Source organism: Heteronotia binoei, chromosome 15 (genome assembly GCF_032191835.1).
Source record: "Heteronotia binoei isolate CCM8104 ecotype False Entrance Well chromosome 15, APGP_CSIRO_Hbin_v1, whole genome shotgun sequence".
Taxonomy (NCBI): domain Eukaryota; kingdom Metazoa; phylum Chordata; class Lepidosauria; order Squamata; family Gekkonidae; genus Heteronotia; species Heteronotia binoei.
Window position 1 is genome coordinate 13,429,432 of NC_083237.1, and position 24,073 is coordinate 13,453,504.

At 50.1% G+C, this 24,073-nt stretch overlaps 2 protein-coding genes across 2 annotated transcripts; one reads left to right on the forward strand and one right to left on the reverse strand.

Annotated features, from left to right (window-relative positions):
* Positions 1-1,765: 1,765 nt before the first annotated feature.
* Positions 1,766-3,265, reverse strand: STX8 (syntaxin 8). The gene has a single exon (XM_060255326.1). The coding sequence runs from the start codon at positions 2,860-2,862 to the stop codon at positions 2,116-2,118; it is 747 nt and encodes a 248-aa protein (XP_060111309.1). The 5' UTR covers positions 2,863-3,265; the 3' UTR covers positions 1,766-2,115.
* Positions 3,137-23,429, forward strand: FIS1 (fission, mitochondrial 1). Its single transcript, XM_060255327.1, has 5 exons — positions 3,137-3,386; positions 14,272-14,404; positions 16,558-16,634; positions 21,654-21,759; positions 22,164-23,429. The coding sequence occupies exons 1-5, from the start codon at positions 3,342-3,344 to the stop codon at positions 22,259-22,261; spliced, it is 459 nt and encodes a 152-aa protein (XP_060111310.1). The 5' UTR covers positions 3,137-3,341; the 3' UTR covers positions 22,262-23,429.
* The last annotated feature ends 644 nt before the right edge of the window (positions 23,430-24,073 follow it).

Sequence of the window (24,073 nt, forward strand, 5' to 3'; positions counted from 1 at the left end):
ACCACCTCCCGAGAAAGCCTGTTCCACTGAGAAATCGCTCTAATGGTCAGGAAGTTCTTCCTAATGTTGAGCTAGAAACTCTTGATTTAATTTCAACCCATTGGTTCTGGTCCTACCTTCCGGGGCCACAGAAAACAATTCTACACCATCCACTGTATGACAAGCCCTTCAAGTACTTGAAGATGGTGATCATATCACCTCTCAGCCGCCAATTTCATCATCTGATGAAGTGTGCGTGCACACGAAAGCTCACATTCTGAATAAAACTTTGTTGGGCTTAAAGGTGCTAAGGTGGACTCCAGCTTTGTTCTATTGCTTCAGACCAGGGGTGGCCAAACTGCGGTTCGGGAGCCACATGTGGCTCTTTCAGCACCCCCCCCCCCCCCGGCTGGCTGGCTTGGAGAAGGCATTTCTCTCTTTAAATCACATCTCCAAGCAAGTCAGCCGACAGCTGGGAGAAAGCATTTAAGGTTGCTTTCCCCCTCCCCTCCCATCTATTTGCTTTTTTTCCTTCCTTCCCCCCTCCCAGCTCTCAAACATCTGACATTCATGCCTTGCGGCTCTCAAACATTTTATGCTTATTCTATGTGGCTCTTTCATTAAGCAAGTCTGGCCACCCCTGCTTCAGACCGACACGGCTGCCCACCTGGATCTATCTCACCACCCTGTGAGGTGCTCTGAGTCCCGGGAGGTAGGTTAGGCTGAGAGGACCCAGCTAAGGTTACCCCCCTAGGAGTTTTAGGGGCAGAGCGAGGACCACCCCCCTTGAACTGTTACACCATATAGCCATATAGTCTATAAAGGCTTTTAAAAAAATTGAGTTAAGCCTCCGTAGTCCCCTCCCCTTTTAACTGGCACAGACACCTTTGTATCAAGAGAAAAGCTGCCATGGCGTCTCAGCTCGTAGGGCACTTCTGATCTGAAACCGGATTTCCCCCCCACTTTCCGAGGAACTCAACAGTTCCTTCCTTCCTTGAAGCTTTATGTAGTTATATTAACCATGTTACATCAACTGCATGTAGTACCTTAGGAGAAAGACCAGAGCATATAACATAATACAAGTTGCTCTATTTTTTGACAGGAACGTTACCTTGCTTCCCAAGCTATCTCATCTCCTACTGTCTATGTAGATCAGCGGCAATAATTTCTCCTCGTTGCCAGCCAAAGATGATTTCTCTGGGCATTTGAAAGGAGCCTACAAATTCTCTTTTCCTTAGTTCAGAGAGCTCCTACTTGCCCTCAGTCACTCCCAGGTCTTCAGGCATGACGTCTAGCATGAAGATATTTAATTCTTAACTCCCAGGAATCATGTTATGCAAGGGAAAAAATCGAACTAGGCTCCCAACCTTTTTGGCACCAGGGACCGGATTTGTGGAAGACAATTTTTCCACAGACCGGTGTTTGGGGGGTGCTGGGTTTTTTGCCACCCCAGACTGCCCCCACACCTTGCCCCTGTCCCCCGGGGGTCTTTAAATGAGGGGTAGGCAAAGATCGCTGCTGTGCTGCCCCTTCTACCCATCCAGGACCCAGGCAGATAAAAGTGGTGGCGCTTCAGAGCGAGGCCATGCTGCCTCTTTTGTCCACCCGTGTCCCAGGTGGGTGAAGGGGGCACCTCTGCCTCGTCCCACAGCCTGGCTGCTAACAGGCCACAGACCGGTACTGGTCCATGGCCTGGGGACCCCTGCGCTAGACAACAGTAACGTGGTCCCATCTGCGCTCTTAAGAGCAGGGATTGCTATACAGACAGCACTTCAGTAACAGCTTCTTCTTTGGAATCAATTGCATTTAATAATTATCTTCATAATCACAATCTTCTTCCAGTCACTTTTGTGCAAACACAAAGCCCAAACTAGACAGACTTGTGTAAAAGGAAATCCTCCACCTGACATGCGCATCTGACAGGGTACCCACAATGGGGCAGATGCAGTCAAGTCCACAGAAACCAGCTACAACAAAACGGAGCAGTGCTTCTCTTGGGAGCGCTGTTCACTTGCTGCTGCCGAGTGCTATCTCCACTTGCTGCTTGGCAGGCCACACAGCGACGACAACAAAACGGAGCAGTCCTTGTCTTGGGAGCGCTGTTCATATGCCGCCGCCGCGTGACATCTCCACTGGCTACTTGGCAGGCCAAACAGCGACGACGACAATCGCAATCAGCAGCAACACAATCACCACCATCATCCCGCAGGAAGTTGACTTTTTGTCGACCATCGTCACCCGCCTGGTTTGGCTGCGCAGCTTGTCGTCGGTGTTTTCCACCAAGCTGGCGAGATCATCGATGATTTCGTTCTGTTCTTCCAGTTCGTTTCCGATTTCTTGCCCCATCTGTTTTTGCCGAGACAAGATGGAAGAGAGGGCATCGAGTCCGGCATCCTGCTCTTCTATGACCCTCCGCTGCTGCTGCTGGATCTCGACAAAGCCGAGGCCCCTCGTTTCCTCAGGCTCTTCCACCAGCCATGGGTTGGTGGCTGGACCTCGCTGGACCCCTCCTGTCATGAGGGTGGACCTCATCACCTCTGGCTCTGCGTTTTCATTCCTGAAGGACGCCTGGAGTCGTCCATGGCGCGTCAGAAGATCATCCAATAAGTTCTGCCGTCTGTCTCCTTCGTGTTGTGTTATCTGACGTGTTGAGACAGAGCTCAACAGCAGCTCCTTCAGGTGATGGACCTTTTCTTGGAGATTCTGCAGCAGTGACCTGATGGCAGCACTGAGCTTGGCTGTACTTTCCCCATTCCTTTGGCATCTGTTGCGTTCTTGGATTTTTTCAGCAATTTCTTGGGCCATCAGGCAAGTGCAATCATAGAGCGACAACCACCGGTCCGGAGCCATTGCTGCCTGCGGGCAACTCGACGGTTTCACCATAGAGACGCAGGCCCTAGAGCGTCCCTAGCAGCGGATTTCCGCTCCTACCGGAAGCTTCAAGGCCGTGCTCTTATCTCTAGGGCTCTGCGTTGCTAAGGGAGCCATAGAGACGTAGGCCCTGGAGCGTCCCTAGCAGCGGCTTTTCCGCTCCTACCAGAAGCTTCAAGGCCGCCCGGCGGCGCTCTTCTCTCTAAGGCTATGTGTTACCATGGTAGCAGGAGCGAGACCTTCGTATTGGCGGTTTCTTCGCCCGCGCGCTCCTTTTTTAACGGCTCGATGACGGCCCTGTGGAGAGGCAGAGGGCGGAGTAGCAAGCGGTGACGTAGAAAAGGGGGCGTGGTGGAATGGTGACAGAAAAGGACCGAGGGGAGGGCGGTGGAGACATAGAGGCGTGCTGTGTTCTCATCCTAGAGGGGACAAACCTTAGTTCAGCCTCAGAGCGACTTCCGGTTCCGGCTCGGCTTCCGTGATTGGGCGTGATGGAGTCGGTCCTGAGCGAAGTGGTGGCGTTGGAAGATTTGCAAGTGAGTGCGGGGTGGGGGAGCAGTCTGGTCGGAGACGGTCAAGGCGGAGGCGCTGGCTCTTCGGCTTTCAGTGACCCAAACAAAGCTGGAGCGTTTTCCTTCCCCTTGCCCGTCTCCCAGTTCTCATTTATCACCCAGGGAGCAGGGTTAGGATCGTAGAGTTGGAAGGGACCCCAGGGTCATCTAGTCCAACCCCAGCACAATGCAGGGAATTCATAAGTGCCCCCCCCCATATAAACCCCCAGTGACCCCACGTGCCAAGTCCAATTCAAGAAATATTCTGGGGCCTTTGGGAGACATTGGGTGGAGGCAGGAGCAAGGTTATGATAAGCAGAATTGAACTCTGAAGGGAGGTCTGGCCATCACATTTAAAGGGGCCATGCTCCTTTTAAATGCCTCCTTTCCATAGGAAATAATGGAGGAGAGAGGCACCTTCTTTGGGGGCTCACAGAATTGGACCCCCTGGTCCAATCTTTTTTTGAAACTTGGGAGGTTTTTTTGAGGAGAGGCACCAGATGCTCTGCTGAAAATTTGTTGCCTCTATCTCAAAAAACAGTCCCCCACAGAACCCCAGATACCCACTGATCAGTTCTCTATTATACCCTATGGGAATCACTCTTCATAGGGAATAATGGTGCCCAGCAGAAATTCTCCCCCCCTTGCTTTCTGAGGCCCCTGAAGTGGGGGGAGGGCCTCCAAACCGGGGGATCCCCTGCCTTCACCTGGGGATTGGCATCTCTATAATTAGTCCAACCCCAGCACAGTGCAGGAAATTCACAAGTACCCCCCCACACACACACACACATATAAACCCCCAGTGACCCTTGCTCCATTCCCAGAAGATGGCAAAAAGCCTTCCAGGGTTCGTGGCCTGGAGAAGAATTCCTTCCTGACCCCAAAGTGGCCATCAGCATTTCCATGGGCATGCAAGAAAGGGCTACAAGAACTAGCACTGATGCAACCCTTCCTGCCCTCGCTCTCGTGATGTGCCTAAGTTCACAAGTATCTTGTTCTGCTGTGTCTGCCGACAAAAGTTTTGGGTTTACTTTGGGCTTTCCCTGGAGGGGCTTTTTGGAAACAGGTTGTTGGGTTAATGCATTTTGGTCCCACTACAGTAAAGAATCTTACTATCTCTTTCAAGTCGTACATTGTGTCGAAGTCCTGAGAGCCTCTCAAAGCAGTGTGAAACTGCAATAACGTTTTATGCTTGTTCCCCATAGACCTTCCTGTTGATTCATCCGTTTACATCAGAACTGTTTCGTCTAAATTAGCAAGAAAGCTCATAATACTTTAGAATTGTTTCCTCCCCCCCCCTCCCCCATGTGATTCTTTCCCCATTGAGGCCATGAGCATTGTCAGAAGGTTACACTGAGGGGACTTTTCATCTCCTTAACATTGCTATAAAGCAACCTTCTGAGACAAAGAAAGGAAAAGAACTGTTGCTGTCTGGTTGTCAAGGTGAGAGAGAACTCTCTCTAGAAGGAGAAATACTTAGGAGCATATTAGGATAGACGGTAGGAGTCTTTTAAATGTAATTTTATTAATTTTATATTATATTTAACAAATGTGTCTATATACTTTTTAAAAACTATATCAACTTTGGTTAATAATACTGAACTGTAGTCTTTACATTGAGTATTAGAGATAAGAGGAATCTTAATCACACTTAGTGTTTCCTCATTCCCTGGGCTTAAAATATTTATATCCTACTTTTCTTCCAAATAATGACACTCAAGGCAGCCTTGACACAAGATCTGGCTGTATTTCCTTGGTGCAGTAGTGTTTCTCAGAGTTTTAATAGCTGGGGTCTGACTAGATTTAAAAAAAAAAAATTAAAACTGGAAGGTGGGAAGTCTGTAATATTAACTTCTGTGGGGATGTGACTGACGGCTCCTAATGCCCAGGGTTATCTGGAGGCAGCCCACCTAGAGCAGTGAATCATAGACATGTGCAGCCGACTGAGGCCTTTTTCGGGCGGGGAATGTGCTCTGGAATCCCAGGAATTACTGATCAGTTGGCTTTGCGTCATACCATTTTCTTGCTTCATACATTGCGGCAGTTCTTGTAGCGACTCCACCATTCTATCCTAATGTGCTCCTAAGCATTTCTCCTTCTAGAGGGAGTTCTCTCGTGCCTTTATAACCAGACAGCTACAGTTTTTGCTTTCCTTGTCCCAGAGGGTTGCTTATAGCAATGTTAAGGACACGAAACGTCCCTCAGGTGTGACCTCCTGGCAAGGTTCACAGCCTCAACGACTCCCCCCCTGTTCTTTCTCTTCCTCCCATCTTGGTCAAGCCGGCTGTAGTGTAAGGACTACCCTTGGGTGACTTCTGCAAAAGAGACTCCTTTTTCCATTTGGTGGATGTTGTGCCTTCTGTGTTCAGACAGTTCTTTCTGCATGGATTGTTCAGTAGAGAAATCCCTACCGGTCTGCCACGGGGTGGTGCACTATGAAGACTTCTGGGACGTGCTCTTGGTGTATGTCGGGTGCTGTTCTGGGGATGCTCGATCCCATGGAACTTGCAAGTACCTTCAGAATGCTAAGAGTGGGTGCCCCCACAAGAGGGCTGCTGTTTTCAATATGCAGCTTCATTTTAAAGCAAGGCGGAATGGAGAAAACTTCAGGGCTTCGAAGGCGTGTCGGAATTGCTTTCAGGTAATGGCGTCATTGCCCCAAGCTTACGAAACTTTACCCAGTTGAAAAGTATCAGATGTGTCTGCAAGTCCTTGCAGGAGCTGGATCTCTGGCAGAGGAATACTAAGGAGTCAGCAAGCTGCATGCAGTGCGCTTTATTTGAAGTGCCTGAAGTGGCAGGGGGCAAGGCAGGTGAAGACTGGAGAAAGCCTCCTTTCTTTGTCTTTTGTCACAGCTGTTCTCATTTTCTTGGTACTTTTGTGTAGTAATGGTTCTCCTTGCATCTTTTCTCCCGTGATGAAGCAGGCTACCCTGTTGCGCCTCGGAACAGCCCTTGGGAGCCATCCTCTGAAGAGCATATGGAAAAACCTCTTCCCTTATGGAAGCAAATGGCTTAGCAAGCTTGCCCACTAGGCGGCACTAATGCATTTCTCAGAAGCCAATGGCAGAGAATTTGTTTCTGCCTTGGGGAATCGCTCCAGGCGGAACATTTGACCCTTCAAAGAACCGATTTCTTGATTTTATTTACGCCCTGCCTTTCTCCCCAAGGGCGGGGGACCCGAGACAGCTTACATCATTCCTCCTCTCCTCTGTTTTATTTTCACAACAACCCTGTGAGGTAGGTTAGGCTGAGAATGCGTGGCTGGCCCAAGCTCACCCAGCGATTCCACGGCAGAGTGAAGACTTGAGCCTGGGTTTCCCATATCTTGGTCCAACCACCCTGGCTCATTTCGTCATTTAAGTACTTGATCTTTCTCGCTGCTGCAGAAAACTCACCACCTGTGTATGTGTTAGGGGCTGCGGACAAATGATGGAAGTGAAACAGCACTGTAAACCTGTGCGTATTAAAACTTATATATATCCTTTTAAAAGGCACCCTGTGAAGCGGAGTGCCTGAAATGTTGAGGAATTATTACAGATGTGCATAGCCTCACTCCCTGTTTCCAATGATGCCCGTGGCTTTAAAAAAGGTGGGGATCCTTGTTTTAGGGTTTCTTTCAGCCCCAGATTTGCTCCCCCCCCCCTTTCTCATGCAGCAAAGGGCTTTCTTATTACAGTAAAGTTTTCTTCCCTTATTAGTGGCTTCAAGGGGACTGTGGGGGAAGAAATTGAGAACTTTCTGGGTAAACAGAACAGCATCCGTCTGTCTGCCCGGAGCTGTGGAGTGACGGTGCTGGTGATTGGTTTGTCCAGAATGGACTTTTGTGCATCGATTTGTGGAGATATGTCTGTCGCCAGCTGACCAAACAAACCGCTCCCATTACAAACTCACACCTATGAGAAGGCAAATGGTGCCAGGGGAAGAATCTTTAATGATTGTTTAAATGATTATTTCCTTTGCATCATTTGTCTTCTCGCCTTTGTTTTTTGCCTCCATGCGGCTCCCTCTTTTCTGCAAACTCACACCCGTGTAATGGGGTGATAGGAAAGCTCTATCCATAGCGTTTGACTCTCAGCAGTAGCTCAAACAGTCAAGGCATTGCTCCATATTGTTGTAATTGAGCAAAACAATGAATGGGATCACAGTGGTTAACCCTAACAATTCAAAATAAACTGCACTGTGCAAAACTCAGGTCATTCCAAAATCCTCTATATGAATTATTTTGAAAGAACTAGTATTCTTAAATAAGTTTGTCTGTAATATTTCTACCACGATCCAAAGAAACTAATGTTGAGATATTCTATTAAGGAATGGCACAATATACATTGGGCTGTACTGAACAAAAACTATTTATTGAACCTGTACAAATATTTGTGACATGGTGAAAAATATTGACTGCCATGGAAGCTCGCTGGGTGAGCTTGGGCCACTCTCAGCCTCACGACACTCTTATCCTCACGACAGGGTTGTCGTGAGGATAAAACAGTCAGTAATTGTTTATGTAGTTGCATAGCAAACTTAGATTATGATTTTGTAAGCAGGTAGTGTAGTTACCTTTTGTAATATTTGTAACTCATTTATAGCAAAGCAAATAGCAAGCCTTTATTGGCATAAAACAGATTTAGCAGTAAAATAGCAATATAAATAATATGAAATCCTAGATTATAAAGTACATAGGGAGCTAAAATACATAAAACAAGTCAAACATATATGAGTCGAGTTTAGCCAAATTAAATAATTAAAAGATAAAATGTGGTCATTCCAGAACCATTCTCTGTCGTATTTACATGGCCTGTTGGAGAAATCTAGCCACCATTAAAGTTACGAGTCTAACTCATTTATAAATACAAGTTTTTTTAAAGAGATCATTCGCAGAGGTTGTCATTGAGCATGCACATGTGCATTCTCCCTTGCGGTTGTGAGGGTCTGTGGCAGAAATGGAAGAGTTGGTGTTGGTGGTGGTGGTGGTGGTGGGGGGAATTCTACACAGTTTTTTTCCTAGCAGTTTTGACTGGGGAAGCACAGAATGGCTGAAATATTTTTTCCTTTGGAATGAGTGCAAGACTTTTCGACGTGGTTTTTCCTCGATCCAAATCTGTCGTTTTGAGATTTGTTTGCATGCCGGTTTACAGATGTAGGGGCGGCATCCGCCAGCGCTCAGAGCTGAGACACATTTCTGCACCAAATTAGGTGCTGTCATCTAAGGAGATGAGTAGACAAGACCTCTTTCTTTGTAGGTTGCTTGTGACCTTTAAAACTAAGATATGTTTTGATAGCAACCGTTTGTGGTTTTGTCTCCAGCGTGGGGTGCAGTCACAGTTCTGCATATAAACAACTAAGACGGTGTTTTTCTTTGGCAGTCTCCTAAATGTGTATAGTTGCTGCATTTTTTGTTAAAGTGGTACGGTTTGATGAGAAAGTGAGACCGTTTTCGCACACAGCTTACCACGCAGTCACAATCCTGTTCCCTCCGCAGTGTCCGGTCGGATTTCCCACCACCTGCGCCGGAGTTAAAGGAAGTGCTGCAGCTTTTGTGTAGCAAACGTAAACTGGGTTTTAGCAGTTTACGTTTGCTATGCAAAAGCCGCGGAACTTCCTGTAACTCCGGCGCAGGTGGTGGAAATCCGACAGACGCTGCGGAGGGAACAGGATTGTGACTGCGTGGTAAGCTGTGTGCAAAAACGGTTTGAGTATTGCATATATACCAATTTTCTGCAGAATTCCAGTAATTTTTTTTCCAGGGGAGGGAGAATTTTTCCATGGTTTTGAAGCGTTCAGCATAGTGGCTGGCATGATGTGAAAGGTAGGATTAGGATATAGGGTGACCATGTTCAAATCCCCCACTTGACTATGGAAGCCAGCCAGATATGATTGCCAGCCTCCAGGTGGGACCTGGAGATCTCCTGGAATTAGAACTGACCAGGGCTTTTTTTGTAGAAGGAACTCCTTTGCCTATTAGGCCACACACGCCTGATGTAGCCAGTCCTCCTGGAGCTTACAGTAGGCAATGTACTAAGAGCCCTGCAAGCTCTTGGAGGATTGGCTACATCAGGGGTGTGTGGCCTAATATGCAAAGGAGCCCCTGCTAGAATTCCAAGCTCTTGGAGGACTGGCTACATCAGGGGTGTGTGGCCTAATATGCAAAGGAGCCCCTGCTAGAATTCCAAGCTCTTGGAGGACTGGCTACATCAGGGGTGTGTGGCCTAATATGCAAAGGAGCCCCTGCTAGAATTCCAAGCTCTTGGAGGACTGGCTACATCAGGGGTGTGTGGCCTAATATGCAAAGGAGCCCCTGCTAGAATTCCAAGCTCTTGGAGGACTGACTACATCAGGGGTGTGTGGCCTAATATGCAAAGGAGCCCCTGCTAGAATTCCAAGCTCTTGGAGGACTGGCTACATCAGGGGTGTGTGGCCTAATATGCAAAGGAGCCCCTGCTAGAATTCCAAGCTCTTGGAGGACTGGCTACATCAGGGGTGTGTGGCCTAATATGCAAAGGAGCCCCTGCTAGAATTCCAAGCTCTTGGAGGACTGGCTACATCAGGGGTGTGTGGCCTAATATGCAAAGGAGCCCCTGCTAGAATTCCAAGCTCTTGGAGGACTGACTACATCAGGGGTGTGTGGCCTAATATGCAAAGGAGCCCCTGCTAGAATTCCAAGCTCTTGGAGGACTGGCTTCATCAGGGGTGTGTGGCCTAATAGCCAAAGGAGCCCCTGCTAGAATTCCAAGCTCTTGGAGGACTGGCTACATCAGGGGTGTGTGGCCTAATATGCAAAGGAGCCCCTGCTAGAATTCCAAGCTCTTGGAGGACTGGCTTCATCAGGGGTGTGTGGCCTAATAGGAAAAGGAGTTCCTGCTACAAAAATAAGCCGTGGAACTGACCTCTGGGTGTCCGAGATCAATTCCTCGGGGGCGGGGGGAAATGTTTGCTTTGGAGACCAAACTGTATGGCAATCTGCCCCGTTGGCGTCCCTCCCCTCCCAAACCTCCGCCTCTCCATGCTCCACCCCCAAATCTCCAGGAATTTCCCCACTTAGAGTTGGCATCCCTGCCCTTGGGGCTGTCACAATTGCTCGGCCTCACCTACCCTCCCAAGGTGGTGGTGGTTAGAATTGAATGGAGGAGCGGGGAAGCAATGTGAAAAGCCACTTGAAGTTCCTGATGAGAGAGGGAAACGGAATACAAATAAAGGAAGTTGGCAGGTTTTACACGCTTGCCTTAGGCAAGAAGTTAAAGGCTCGGCTGGCGTGCTTCGTGGCAGTGACTGGAACTCTCACCCAAGGATCCTCAGTTCTGATGCCCCCCAAGCGTTTTCAGAGAGTGGGTGGAGCCACGCGGGGCTCTTACCCAGCTTCTGACAGGCCGTTAGAAATCTGATTGACTGTGGCTATGAAAACACCGTTGCTTCAGCAGCAGCTGCCACCAGCGTTGACATTCATCTCATCCTCCTCTTTGCCAGTATAGTTTTAAAACTGCACTTCTCTACCCTGGGACTTCCCTCTGGGTGTATGTGTGGCTCCGCCTCCTCTGGCGACCATGTTTGATTGTGCCCACCACCCTGCATCAGAATTCCAAAGGGCTTTTTTTCTGGCTGCCACCACTCTGGTAAGGGTCTGTCTGGGAGGGCCCAGAGCACCCACTCAACCCCTGTGTCTTCCCTATTAGCAGAACCTTTTAACTGTGACTGAAAAGACGTGAGGACCCAGGCAGTTTAACAATAACAAAATATTTATTATGAACACTCAAAGAAATAAGTGGGTTATGAAACTTCTTAGTGCACAGTGAAATACAAGCAGTAAAAGTTGGTACAAAAACAAAAGAAAAGCCCTAACTTGACTAGATATACATTCCCTTTAATTCATACCAATTTGCTTACCCTCCTTGAGTGAGGGGTACTCTCCTGCTGCTGCCTGTCCAGAGGTAACACTCCCCTGTCTGCAGCCTCTCCAGAGAGAACAACTTCCCTTTCTGGTTGGGCCTTTTTTGCATCCCTCCCAGGTCACATCCCTCTGATTTTCCCTCCAAAACTGCTTCACCCAATCAGAGGGGATCCTGGGAGATGTAGGCCTGCTAGCTACTCCTACACAGGCTTCTCTGGAGCCCGTAGGCCACACTGGGCTAGAATCATGACATGCCCACAGGCTCAAAAAGGTTGGGGACTCCTGCTGTAATTAATAATAAGCGTCACTGGGGTCAGGCCTGTGCTCAAAGATTACTGCCTATAAATTCCCACATGGGGGGGCTGTTCCTGTCTGGTGCGCATCCCTTTTTGCCTCTGGGCAGGCTGAGTCAGCTCCCAGCATAGCTTGCTGCCACTCCTGGTGAATGGAAGGATCCGGACCCCGAGGAGGGCAGGCGTGAGGACTCTTCTTGGCTTCCGCTGGCCTTTCCAGACGCTGGAGAGAGTTGTGTCGCAGCCGCCCGTGTGGTTCAAAGAGATTTTTGTTTCCTTCTAGAGAGAGAATGAAAGGGCTGCTTTATGGTGAGTGACGTTTCCTCCTTCGGTTGCTGTTTTTTGAAAGCGCTGGCTTTCCAGTGGGCTTGTGAGAAGTCACACCCACTCGGACAGCTCTTTTGGCCGGCGTGGCCCATCCTGGAGGCATCTGAGAGAGTTCACTCCCACCTCGCTTAATGGTTAACTTCCTTTCACAGTTGCCTGGGAAACTCCCCCCCCCCTCCAGGTTTCCAAGTTCGCTCTGGAGTCCATTATTAAGCAGGGGTGCAATTAGCGTTTTTTCCTTCGTACGTCAAGAGCGAGCCCTCCCTACCCGAGCTGAAGGTGCCTTTGACCCTCTGGGGCTGTACCGAACCCTGCTGCCTTTTGCGGGGATTGACATCACCTGCCCCGGTCGGTGGGCGGGGATGGGGACAAAAAGATTAGTGTTTAGTTTCCGACAGTCCGAGCACAGTCATGGGGGTGGGCTGGCCTGTTGTTGGTTTCCTTTGTGACTTCTCGTGGTTCTCGTGTAACGCCCCAGAAGAGATCCGGTTGGCAAAGCCGGGGAGCCGGTTCCTGTTGGAGCGATTCCTCCGATGGGAATGGCGCGCTCTTTACCAGGCAGTTTTCATTAAAACTCTGAGCCCGGACAAAGAAGAGGAGGATTTGAATGTCGGTTGTGCAATACGGAAAACAAGCAATCACACAAAATGCTAAAAAAAAAAAGTCAAAAAGGCCTGGTTTCGGTTATAGTTGTTGTGAGGCACAGTTGAGAACTCGGCCTTTGTAGACGAGGGCATTGAGAGCACCTTATTCAGCCAATCTAGGATGTTTAGAAGACATTGGATTTATATTCCGCCCTCCACTCAAGAGTCTCAGAGCGGCTCACAATCTCCTTTACCTTCCTCCCCCACAACAGACACCCTGTGAGGAGGGGGGGGGCTGGCGAGGGCTCTCACAGCAGCTGCCCTTTCAAGGACAACCTCTGCCAGAGCTATGGCTGACCCAAGGCCATGCTTGCAGGTGCAAGTGGAGGAGTGGGGAATCAAACCTGGTTCTCCCAGATAAGAGTCCGCACACTTAATCACTGCACCAAACTGACTATGGGTGAGCAGGCCTCTCTAGACAGCTCTTTGGAAGTGAGGTCCGCCCATTCATCTCAGGGTGTAGCTGGGAGTTGCAGGAGGAGACCGGTGCTCCCTCTAGACTGTGGAGCCTTTGAGCAAAATTCTACTTCTTGAGATACTGGCAGCCTGGGGATTTGAACCCGGCTCTCCTGGATCCTAGTCCGATGCTGTCAGGGCCCTGTTCATTGTACCAGTCTGGCTGACTGCAGATGAAATTGTAAATAAGATGGATAAAGCAGTAGTCCTTCCATATCCCCAACTCAGTTTCAGGACAGATGGCAAATAATCTTTTGCACAGAACTTAGCTCATGAAAGTCGGTGCTGCAGGATATAGAATCATAGAGCTGGAAGGGATCACCGGGGTCATCTAGTCTGACCCCCTGCACAGTGCAGGAAATTCACAAGTACCTCCCCGCCACACACCCCAGTGATCTCTGTTCTGTGCCCAAAAGATGGCAAAAAACCTTCCAGGCTCCCTAGGCATGTAAGAAAGGGCCACAGTAGCTAAGAACATAAGAGAAGCCATGTTGGATCAGGCCAGTGGCCCATCCAGTCCAACACTCTGTGTCACACAGTGGCCAATATATATATAAATATACACACACACAATATACACACATACACACACACTGTAGCTAATAGCCACTGATGGACCTCTGCTCCATATTTTTATCCAATCCCCTCTTGAAGCTGGCTATGCTTGTAGCCGCCGCCACCTCCTCTGGCAGGGAATTCCACATGTTACTCACCCTTTTAACTAAGTACTGATAAGAACATAAGAGAAGCCATGTTGGATCAGGCCAATGGCTTATCCAGTCCAACACTCTGTCACACAGTGGCCAGAAAAGCTATATATATACACACGCGCACACACACGCGCACACACATACATATATATCTACACACTGTGGCTAATAGCCACTGATGGACCTCTGCTCCATATTTTTATCTAACCCCCTCTTGAAGCTGTCTATGCTTGTAGCTGCCACCACCTCCTCTGGCAGTGAATTCCACATGTTAATCACCCTTTGGGTGAAGAAGTACTTATTTTTATCCATTTTAACCTGACTGCTCAGCAATTTCATCGAATGCCCACGAGTTCTTGTATTGTGAGAAAGGGAGAAAAGTACTTCTTTCTCTACTTTCTCCATCCCATGCATTCTCTTGTAAACCTCTCTCATGTCACCCTGCAGTGTAACCCTTCCTGCCCTCCCTCTCATGATCTGCTTAAGTTCGCAAGCCTCTTGTTCTGCCGGGTCTGCCACGACTCTCCCCTCCCATCCCTTTTTCTTGTGCGCCCCACAGCGGTTCGAGAAGAAGTTCAATGCCGAGCTGAGCTCCGGCAGCGTCTCCAAAGGGACCAAGTTCGAGTACGCCTGGTGCCTCGTCCGCAGCAAATACAACGAGGACATCAAGAAGGGGATCGCGCTCCTGGAAGGTAAGCGCGGGGAGGCCGGAGCCGTCTGCCGGAGCCCCTCTGAAGTCCCCACCCGGCTTGCTCGTTCCGCTCCAGAGCACAGCAGTTGTCGAAACACCATCTCGAAACCCAGAGACCCTTTTAGTTTCTGACATTCAGCGAGGCACACCTTTTCTCTGCCCCAGCCTTACCTCTGGGCACAGCCCGTTGTTTGGAGGTAGAAGTCCTTGCTCGGTGTGGCTCGTTGCAGCCCTGGCAACTCCAGTTAAGGAAGCAGGACTCGGGGAAGACCCTCCTGGCCTGGCTACAGAGAGCTACTCCTAGTTAATGTCAATCAGTCGATGGTTTATTACGGTCTTGCGCCCGCTGAATAAAACACGCGTTAGCTGAGCGGTTCTAAGAATATGTATTCTATACATAAGCACACGCAATCTTCCGTTGAGAGGGATAAAACGAGAAATGAATGTGTGGCCCTGAATCAGCGCTGTTGCTCAGCATGTTCTCACGCCTCTGGTCCAGGTTCCAGATTCGAGGCCTGCAAGAAAAAGGGAGGGGTGACGTTCCTCCCATCTTCCAGGTATCTGGGGGAGGTTGTTTTGTTGCTGTTGTCATCGGATCACAGCTGAAGCAAGCAGAGAGCCAGTTTGGTGTAGTGGTGAAGCGCGCGGACTCTTATCTGGGAGAACCGGGTTTGATTCCCCACTCCTCCACTTGCACCTGCTGGAATGGCCTTGGGTCAGCCGTAGCTCTGGCAGAGGTTGTCCTTGAAAGGGCAGCTGCTGTGAGAGCCCTCTCAGCGCCACCCACCTCACAGGGAGCCTGTTGTGGGGGGAGGAAGATAAAGGAGATTGTGAGCTTCTCTGAGATTCAGAGTGAAGGGTGGGGTATAAATCCAGTATCATTTTCGTTTTCTTGGGGTTTCCAAGGCAAGAGACGTTCAGAGGTGGTTTGCCATTGACTGCCTCCATGTCACAACACTGGTATTCCTTGGAGGTCACCCATCCAAATGCTACCTAGAGCCGACCTGGCTTGGTTTCCGAGATCTGATGAGATCGGGCTAGCCCAGGCTCTCTGGGTACGGTATGAAGACATATATCAACAAGTATATATATAGCTAAGATTGGGGGGGTGGGTTGTAGCAGGAACTCCTTTGCATGCTAGGCCTGATGTAGTCAATCCTCCAAGGGTGTACAGGGCCTCCTGTAAGCTCCGGAAGGATTGGCTATATCAGGGCCTAACATGCAAAGGAGTTCCTGCTACGAAAGAAGCCCTGGGTAAGATCATTATACAGCAGCTCTTGTCGATTTCGCAGAAGCACAGACATAAATGCTCCCAGTGCAGCACACCATAGTATTTCTCTTGTAATAAGGCAGCTGGAAGAACGTCGAGATGGGCCTGAGTGCGAACTATACCATACTGTGTTGGGAGGGGGGGGGGAATGTCAGTGAATTAGCTCAGCAGTGTGATTTCCCTCAGCCACACCCACTTAGCCTGCAGGTGTTTCTCTCCACTTCTACATCCTTCTGGTCTAGTTAATGTCGGCGAGAGTGGGCCGGAGACCCGGCTCCATATATTCCAGCCTCCGCAGCAAAGGGCTGTAGCCACAGGCAAGCTGTCCCGGTAGGGAGAACAGTAGACCAGTCCCAGGGCTTGGCCATCCCTCTTTTGATGACAATACATCTAACAGCGGTCCACAAGCCACATCCCCGGCAGGGGAAGGCATTGGACGCTTCAGTGTCCAATAAGAGTAAGGGATGTCTCTGAAGAGACTTCCGTGGCTATTGGGACTGGAGAAATTAATTCAGGAGTGAGCCCGTGGAGATAGTAGTGTTGGCCATGTAGAAAGCCTCTGAAGCCCTTAGGTATGGATCTGCTGCCACCTTCCACCATCTGTTCCATAACTGTCCATCAAAAGCCAGGAGTAACCTTCGCACTTTCCCGATCCGGTCCTCTTTGACCTGGCGAAGTCCAAGGCTGCTTGGCATTCAGTCGTCAGGCGTCCTCGAGTGGCACTCGCTCTTCACTCGTGAATTTGTTTGCTTAGATATTTTTTTGCTTCTTGAGTCGTTATAAGTATGAGGTGGAGAAATCCGCGCGCCGCTGTCTTTCTTTTTCTGGTCTTTTGAAAGTAGCCATTAGGCATTTGCTATAAATAAACTTCTCTTTGCCCTCAGATCTGTTGCCAAAAGGGAACAAGGAGGAACAGCGGGACTATGTCTTCTACCTCGCAGTGGCCAATTACCGGCTGAAGGTGAGCTTGCTCTCAATCGGCTTGGCTCTCAATAGGCTTGGCTCTCAGTCGGCAACCGGATGGGCTGATGGGCGGTCAATTAGGAGTGGTGTGGACATGGAGGGGAAGGGCCCTCTGAGCTGTCTTTCTCTCTTCTCCCTGCCTTTCTTAGAAGCTGTTCTTAGTCCTCCTGCCTCCCTCTCTTGGCCGCCATAACATTTCCTCCACCACGGCCCAGGCATGTTGCTGATCCCTTTCCCTCCAGTTTATATTGCCCCCTGCGGAGATTGCTCGACAAAATTCCCCGCATAGCTTTTTTTTTTGCTTGTTTCTTTTGTGGTTCAGCGACTGAAAAAGCTGAAATAGTTTCAAGCGGGTAACCATGTCGGACCTCAGTGGGAGAGCGGGATTTGAATCCAGAAGCACCCGAAAAGACCAACACAATTCCTGGGGGTATAAGCTTTCAAGGTCTCTGATGAGGGAAGGAAGCTTGGACTCTCCGAAGCTTCTACTCTGGAAACCTTGTAGGTCTTTAGGGTGCTTCTGGACCTTATTTATGAACAGGTCAGAGTTCCCTGAGCGTGCTGGATCTCCAGTGGCTTTGGTATAACAGTGGCAGTTGTCATAAGAGAAGCCATGTTGGATCAGGCCAGTGGCCCATCCAAGCCAACACTGTGTCAAAAGCCCCAGGTGCCATCAGGAGGTTCACCAGCTGGGCCAGGACACTAGAAGCCCTCCCACTGTTGCTCCCCCACCAGTGCCAAGAACGCAGGGCATCACTGCCCCAGACAGCAAGTTCCATCTATGTACCTTGTGGCTGACAGCCACGGATGGACCTCTGCTCCATATGCTTATCCAATCCCCCCTTGAAGCCGTCTATGCTTGTAGCTGCCACCGCCTCCTGAATCCGAAATAGCATAAGCAGAGCTTCGAGAGGAATGGAACACCCTCGCATGCCTTATTCCACTGCAGCACCATGCACCTCCTTTCAGTGCTAATTAAAGCCATCAGGGGACCCCTCCTGGACATCACTGGTGGTGGGATGCGGGGCTCTGCAGCAAGACATGAGGAACTGGTGAACAGGGCCTCCTTCCCTTTTCTCTTCCACTGCAGAAAACCAATGTTTAGAGCTAGCTGGTTTATTTAAAACATCTGTGCCTTGCCTTTCCACCCAGCTAGGGCCTTCAGGATGGCAAAGAGTTGACAAGACATCAGTGTCTGCTTATAAAAAACAAAAACACCCCCCCCTCTGCAAAGATCCTTCCCCAGCAAGATTGGCTAGTGTCAAGGTGCGTGACCAGTGTTCCCTCTCAGCTGAGTTCGTGTGAGCTAGCTCAGTCTTCTAATCTCTGGTTTACCCGTTTTTGTCTTAGCTTAGGAAAAATGACCCCAGAGCAAACTAATTCATGCAGTCATAGAACCATAGAGTTGGAAGGGACCTCCGGGGTCACACAGTCCAACCCCCTGCACGATGCAGGAAACTCACAAATCCCTCCCCCTAAATTCGCAGGATCCGCATTGCTGTCGGGTGGCCATCTAGCCTCTGTTTAAAAACTTCCAAGGGAGGAGAGCCCGCCACCTCCCGAGAAAGCCTCTTCCACTGAGGAACCGCTCTAAGGGTCAGGAAGTTCTTCCTACTGTTGAGCTGGAAACTCTTGATTTAATTTCAACCCATTGGTTCTGGTTCTGCCTTCACTCACAACTTTAATGCCAGTAGCTCAGGAAGTGGAATTTTTGCTCAAGGCACTACAGCTTAGAGGAAGCATCGTGCATGACATTGTCTATCTCTTCTCCCCCCACCCCACCCCAAGGTTTGAGAGTAAAGGGAGCAGAAGCGCTGTCTGTTGGTACGAGTGCAGGGAAAGATCAGTACATGTCTCTGTTGGTTCAGTGCATGTCTGCGTTCTTCCCCGACACACACAAATGCTCAACCAAGTGAAAAACAGTCAGCTTGTTGTGGTGGGGCAGAGGTGAAAGTCTCTCCCTCCTGCATCCTCCCCCCGCTCCATCCCATTAGAGCAACCCTCCTTATCTCTGCAGTTAATCCCGGGCTTCATAAACCGGTGGAAATGTGGGCGGTGCCTGGACGTATCTGTCTTGGCTGAGGCTGTTATCAGCGCTCTTTATGGACTGCGAGAGCAGCACATCGTAACTCCTCGAATGCAGGGGGTGTGCGTCGGGGGAGATAAGAACTTGGATCACGCTGTCTCATGAGGGACGGCTGTGACTCAAAGGATGAGGGTGTAGCAAGTCGGCGGATTCTCTGCGATGGAATAGATAGTGGTTGTGTCTTGACCGTGGGTGGTCAAGCTGAAAGTTCCCGGGGGACTTTGGCCAAGTTACCATCCCTCATGAAGGACAAGCTGTTGCAGCCTTGTCATGTAGGTGTTTGGTTGTCTGCCGGGAGTACCAGTGGCTTGCACATGAGCACCCCACATCTCTGCAACCACAGTGATACATATGAAGCTGCCTTATACTGAATCAGACCTCCCTGGGTCCATCAAAGTCAGTCTTGTCTACTCAGACTGGCAGCGGCTCTCCAGGGTCTCAAGCTGAGATTTTTCATGCCTATTTGCCTGGACCCTTTTTAGTTGGAGATGCCGGGGATTGAACCTGGGACCTTCTGCTTACCAAGCAGGTGCTCTACCACTGAGCCACCGTCCCTCCCCATAAAGATAATGGTATACCCCATAATGGTAGAGATGTATCATATTCTCTCACTCCTGTCTAGCTCAAAAACTCCTAGTCTCAGGCTGGGCCAGTTTGCTGTAGTGGTTAAGTGAGCAGACCTTTATCTGGGAGAACTAGGTTTGATTCCCCACTCCTCCACTTGCAGCTGCTGGAATGGCCGTGGGTCAGCCATAGCTCTGGCAGAGGTTGTCCTTGAAAGGGCAGCTGCTGTGAGAGCTCTCTCAGCCCCACCCACTTCACAGGGTGTCTGTTGTGGGGGAGGAAGATAAAGATGATTGCAAGGCGTTCTGAGGCTCTGAGATTCAGAGAGAAGGGCGGGTCTATGGTCTTCTTCTTCTGGAAGGGAGAGCAGGATCCTCATGTGTGTCTTCCGCTGTTTGAGGGAGATTCTCCTCCTTCCCTCCCCGCTCCCACTTTTTCCAGCTAAGAACTGCCAGGGTCACCTAGTCCAATGAAAAAAGAGGGATGGGGAGAAAGATGGGAGTAACCAGAAGACACCAGACATCTCCCTCGTACAATGAAAACAACGTACTTAATTACCCAAGCACATAAAAAAACATATATTACTCGTGTTTTGTATATTTTTCATGTGTTTGGGTAATTAAGTACACTGTTTCCATTGAACGAGGGAGATACCTGGCGTTTTCTGGTTGCGAGGTCACCTCGTCTGGCATTCTTTCCCTGCCTGTAAATTGGCCAGTGGTCCTCTGAAGCAGTCGGGAGTGCAAGTGGTGACCACCTCAGCCCCCTGGTATGCGACATTTTCATTTAGCTACCCTGCCTCCATTGGAGCCTTTCCCCCCACAGGTGCTGATCCCTTTGGGTGGCCATCTTGCCCAGAGAAATCTGCACAAAGCATTTGTTCGGCTATCCTGAATCTACCACCAGGTGAATTCTGAGTGCAGCTGTGCGTGGGGGAAAGCCCATAACTGTCGTTTGAAGGATTTTAATGTTGATTTGATTTCTGCTTGAAGGAATGGTGGCTCAGTGGTAGAGCATCTGCTTGGTAAGCAGAAGATCCCAGGTTCAATCCCCAGCATCTCCAGCTAAAAAGGGTCCAGGCAAATAGGCATGGAAAACCTCAGCTTGAGACCCTGGAGAGGCGCTGCCAGTCAGGTGAGGGACGGTGTCTCAGTGGTAGAGCATCTGCTTGGTAAGCAGAAGGTCCCAGGTTCAATCCCTGGCATCTCCAACGAAAAAGGGTCCAGGCAAATAGGCATGGAAAACCTCAACTTGAGACCCTGGAGAGCCGCTGCCAGTTTGAGTAGACAAGACTGACTTTGACGAACCGAGGATCTGATTCAGTATAAGGCAGTTCATGTGTTCATTATAAGGCAGCTTCATGTGCCATCTATTGCAGAGCCAGTTTGGTGTAGTGGTTAAGTGCATGGACTCTTATCTGGGAGAACCGGGTTTGATTCCCCACTCCTCCTCCACTGGCAGCTGTTGGAATGGCCTTGGACCAGCCACAGCTATTGCAGCAGTTGTCCTCAAAAGGGCAGCTGCTGTGAGAGCCCTCTCAGTCCCACCTACCTCACAGGGTGTTTGTTGCGGGGGGAAGAAGGTATAGGAGATTGTAAGCCGCTCTGAGTCTCTGATTCAGAGAGAAGGGCGGGGTATAAATCTGCAGCCTTCTTCTGTTTCTGTAGCAGGAACTCCTTTGCATATTAGACCACACACCCCTGATGTAGCCAATCCTTCAAGAGCTTACAGGGCTCTTCTTACAGGGCATACTATAAGTTCCAGGAGGATTGACTACATCAGGGGTGTGTGGTCTAATATGCAAAGGAGTTCCTGCTGCAAATATCGACAATGGATGAAAAACGATCCCCTGGCCGTGGCTGAGAAATACCAGAGATGTTTCCAGGGAGGATTTGATCCTTCTCGGAAACGATGGGCAGGTGATGAAGGGCCTTTAACCGCCCCGGGAGGCCACATCTCCCTGATACAGCCTATCCCCCTGGAGCTTACAGTAGGCCCTGTATTAAGAGCCCTGTAAGCTCTTGGATGATTGGCTACATCAGGGGTGCGTGGCCTAATATGCAAAGGAGTTCCTGCTACAGAAAAAAGCCCTGATCTATTGTATTCTGTTTCTCTGTACACCGCGGCTTAGAAATCAAAACTTAATGCTAAAAATAACACACAACTCTGTCTTCTCCGTTCTGCAGTCTTTGACTGTTTGCCGTTATCTCCCGACCACCTCCCCACACCACCTTTCCTGTAAACCCGCAATCTTTCGGTGGTGTGCGCTTCTCGTAAAAGAAGGAGCCTCCAGAACAGCACAGATTCTAAACACAGATATGTCTCTCTCCTCCCTCCCTCCCCCCCCCCCTTGCCTTTCTGTGGCAGGAGTATGAGAAAGCTCTGAAGTACATCCGGGGGCTGCTGAAGACGGAGCCGACCAACACGCAGGCCCTGGAGCTGGAGAAACTCATCAACAAGGCGATGCAGAAAGGTCAGCCTGCAGAACGAGGGGGAGGGAGCTCTCCCGGGGCGGTTAAAGGCCCTTCATCACCTGCCCATCGTTTCCGAGAAGGATCAAATCCTCCCTGGAAACATCTCTGGTATTTCTCAGCCACGGCCCAGGATCGTTTTTTATCCATTGTCGATAAGACGGTTGGTAGCTGGTACCAAACCACGCACCCAGTCCTGGGTGGGCCAGGAAGGCTACCCTCCTTTTAAGCGAGAGGACAGGACAAACAAGCGGATGCTTGCGGTGATGTTTCGGTCGCCGTGGCAATCCCGGTGGCCTGGTCTTTCCGTCTGCTTCTTGCAGCGTGCGGTTTAAAAAAGCCCCCCCCCCCCCCAACTCTAGCCTTAACCGTAACCTTTTGGCTGATGCTTCTGTTCTTCCCGCAGACGGCCTGGTCGGCATGGCGATCGTCGGCGGCATGGCGCTGGGCGTGGCCGGGCTGGCCGGCCTGATCGGCTTGGCCGTCACCAAATCGAAATCGTAACCGGCTCGAAGGCCGCCCGCGGCCCCCCTTTTGCCCCCCTCTTGGCTGGGAGCGGCTGGACGTGGTGATGGCGGTTGAATCCTGCAGAGAGACGTTAAAAACACTCACGTGGCGGCCACTAACCTGACCATGATTTCTGGCTTCCCTTTGTCCCTACGGGCTTGAAGCACTCGGGGCGGGGGGCAAGTGGTGATTCAGCTTTAGTAGCACAATAGAAGATCTGTTGGGAAGAGGGGGCGATTTTGAGGCCTTCAGCTGCGATAACCCTACTCTCCTGCACTATAATCCACATTTTGGTCCCTTGCCATAGCCTCTCTTTCTCCCGCAAGTTGGGTATGTTAATTTCCCCTTTGCTTTCCTTCTCTGCAACTTGCTGAAAGGCCCCGAAGTTCCCTTTCTGCCAAGCGAAAGCTGCTAAATTGCCAAGGAGGCAAAAGAATCCCATTGTCTGTCGAGAAAGGGCTGTGGACAACTAGTGTCCCTTCTGAGAAGCTGGGGTCTGTCCTGATCTGTAGCGTGGGGCTTGATTCTTCTTTGCAATGGCCAGCAGCCTGGGAGACGGAAACCTTCCAGAGAAAGTGGGAAGCAGTCTTTCTTATCCCTCGCTCTCACTGACCGCCTTCAGTCGTATGGACGGTCATAACTTGTGTGTCTCCCCACCCCACTCCAACGTGCACTTATAAGCTTCTGTTGTCCCACAGGTCCCTTTGAGCCTTCCTCCGCAAGGCGAGGGGTGTGGTCTCTTGTTTTGATCTGCCCTTTTCGTTTGGTGGAGACGGTGGGAATATGGAGGCTGCAACAAACGAATTAATCATAGCTGCCTTCTAGTCGGTTGTGGGGAGTCTGATGGGAAAAGCAGAAGACTCACTACACAGGGGAAGATGACTCCCTGCTGCATTTTTTAAGTGCAGTGCATCTGTTTTGGAAGTTGGCGGAGAAGAGAAGGATTGGAGGATCACATAGGAAGAAGGGTCGGGAGAGCTCCTTTAGCACTGAGGCTTGAAGAGGCACCAGGTCTTTAGAGATAATCCCCACTTTTACACCCACGACGTCCCTCCTCTCTTAGCAATTAACTTCCTCGCTCTTCTAACAGGTGCTCTTATCTTCTCTCGCCTCCGAGCTGAGCGAGGCAGAAATGTGAAATAAAGAAGTTCCGATTAAAAGACGCGACCAGCTTTGTCTCGCTTTCCGTCCTTCAGAAGATCGGTCCTCAAGGGCCTTTGGCCAGAGATCTTCTTGGTTGGCAGTGGATAGTTTTCTGCATTCCTGGCTATTAGCCCAGGGCCTTCTCTGGACGTAAAATGCCGCACCATCTCACCTTGGACTCTGGATCCTTGGCAGCGGGCTGAGACTTAATTGCTGACGAATTGCCTCCCAAGGCCAGCCGCGAGCGGCCTGAATTGCCTCCGAGAGCGAGCAAAGGGGTTATTCGTGTGCAAAAGAGGCACATGGGGGGGGGGGGGGCGGGGGGAAGCTGGGTGGTCGACGGCTTTTTTTGGTAGAAAAAGTCCAATAAGGACTCGTTTGCATATTAGGCCACGCCCCCTGACACCAAGCCAGCCAGAACTGGGTTCCTGCTCAAAAAAAGCCCCGGTGGTCGATAATTCAAAACTGACAGTGCTAAGGCTCTTGTGTCGGGAACATACGTGGCGGTACCTGAGACGGTTTCTTTCTGTCCTGGGCAAGTAGTTCTCTCCCTCTCTTTTTCTTTGTAGTTCATAATTTTGCTGAGCAATTGCAAGAGAGGTTTTTTGGATCTGATATCTCACTTCCCCTGCTGTGTTTGTTTTCCGCTTACGGTCAGAGTCAAAG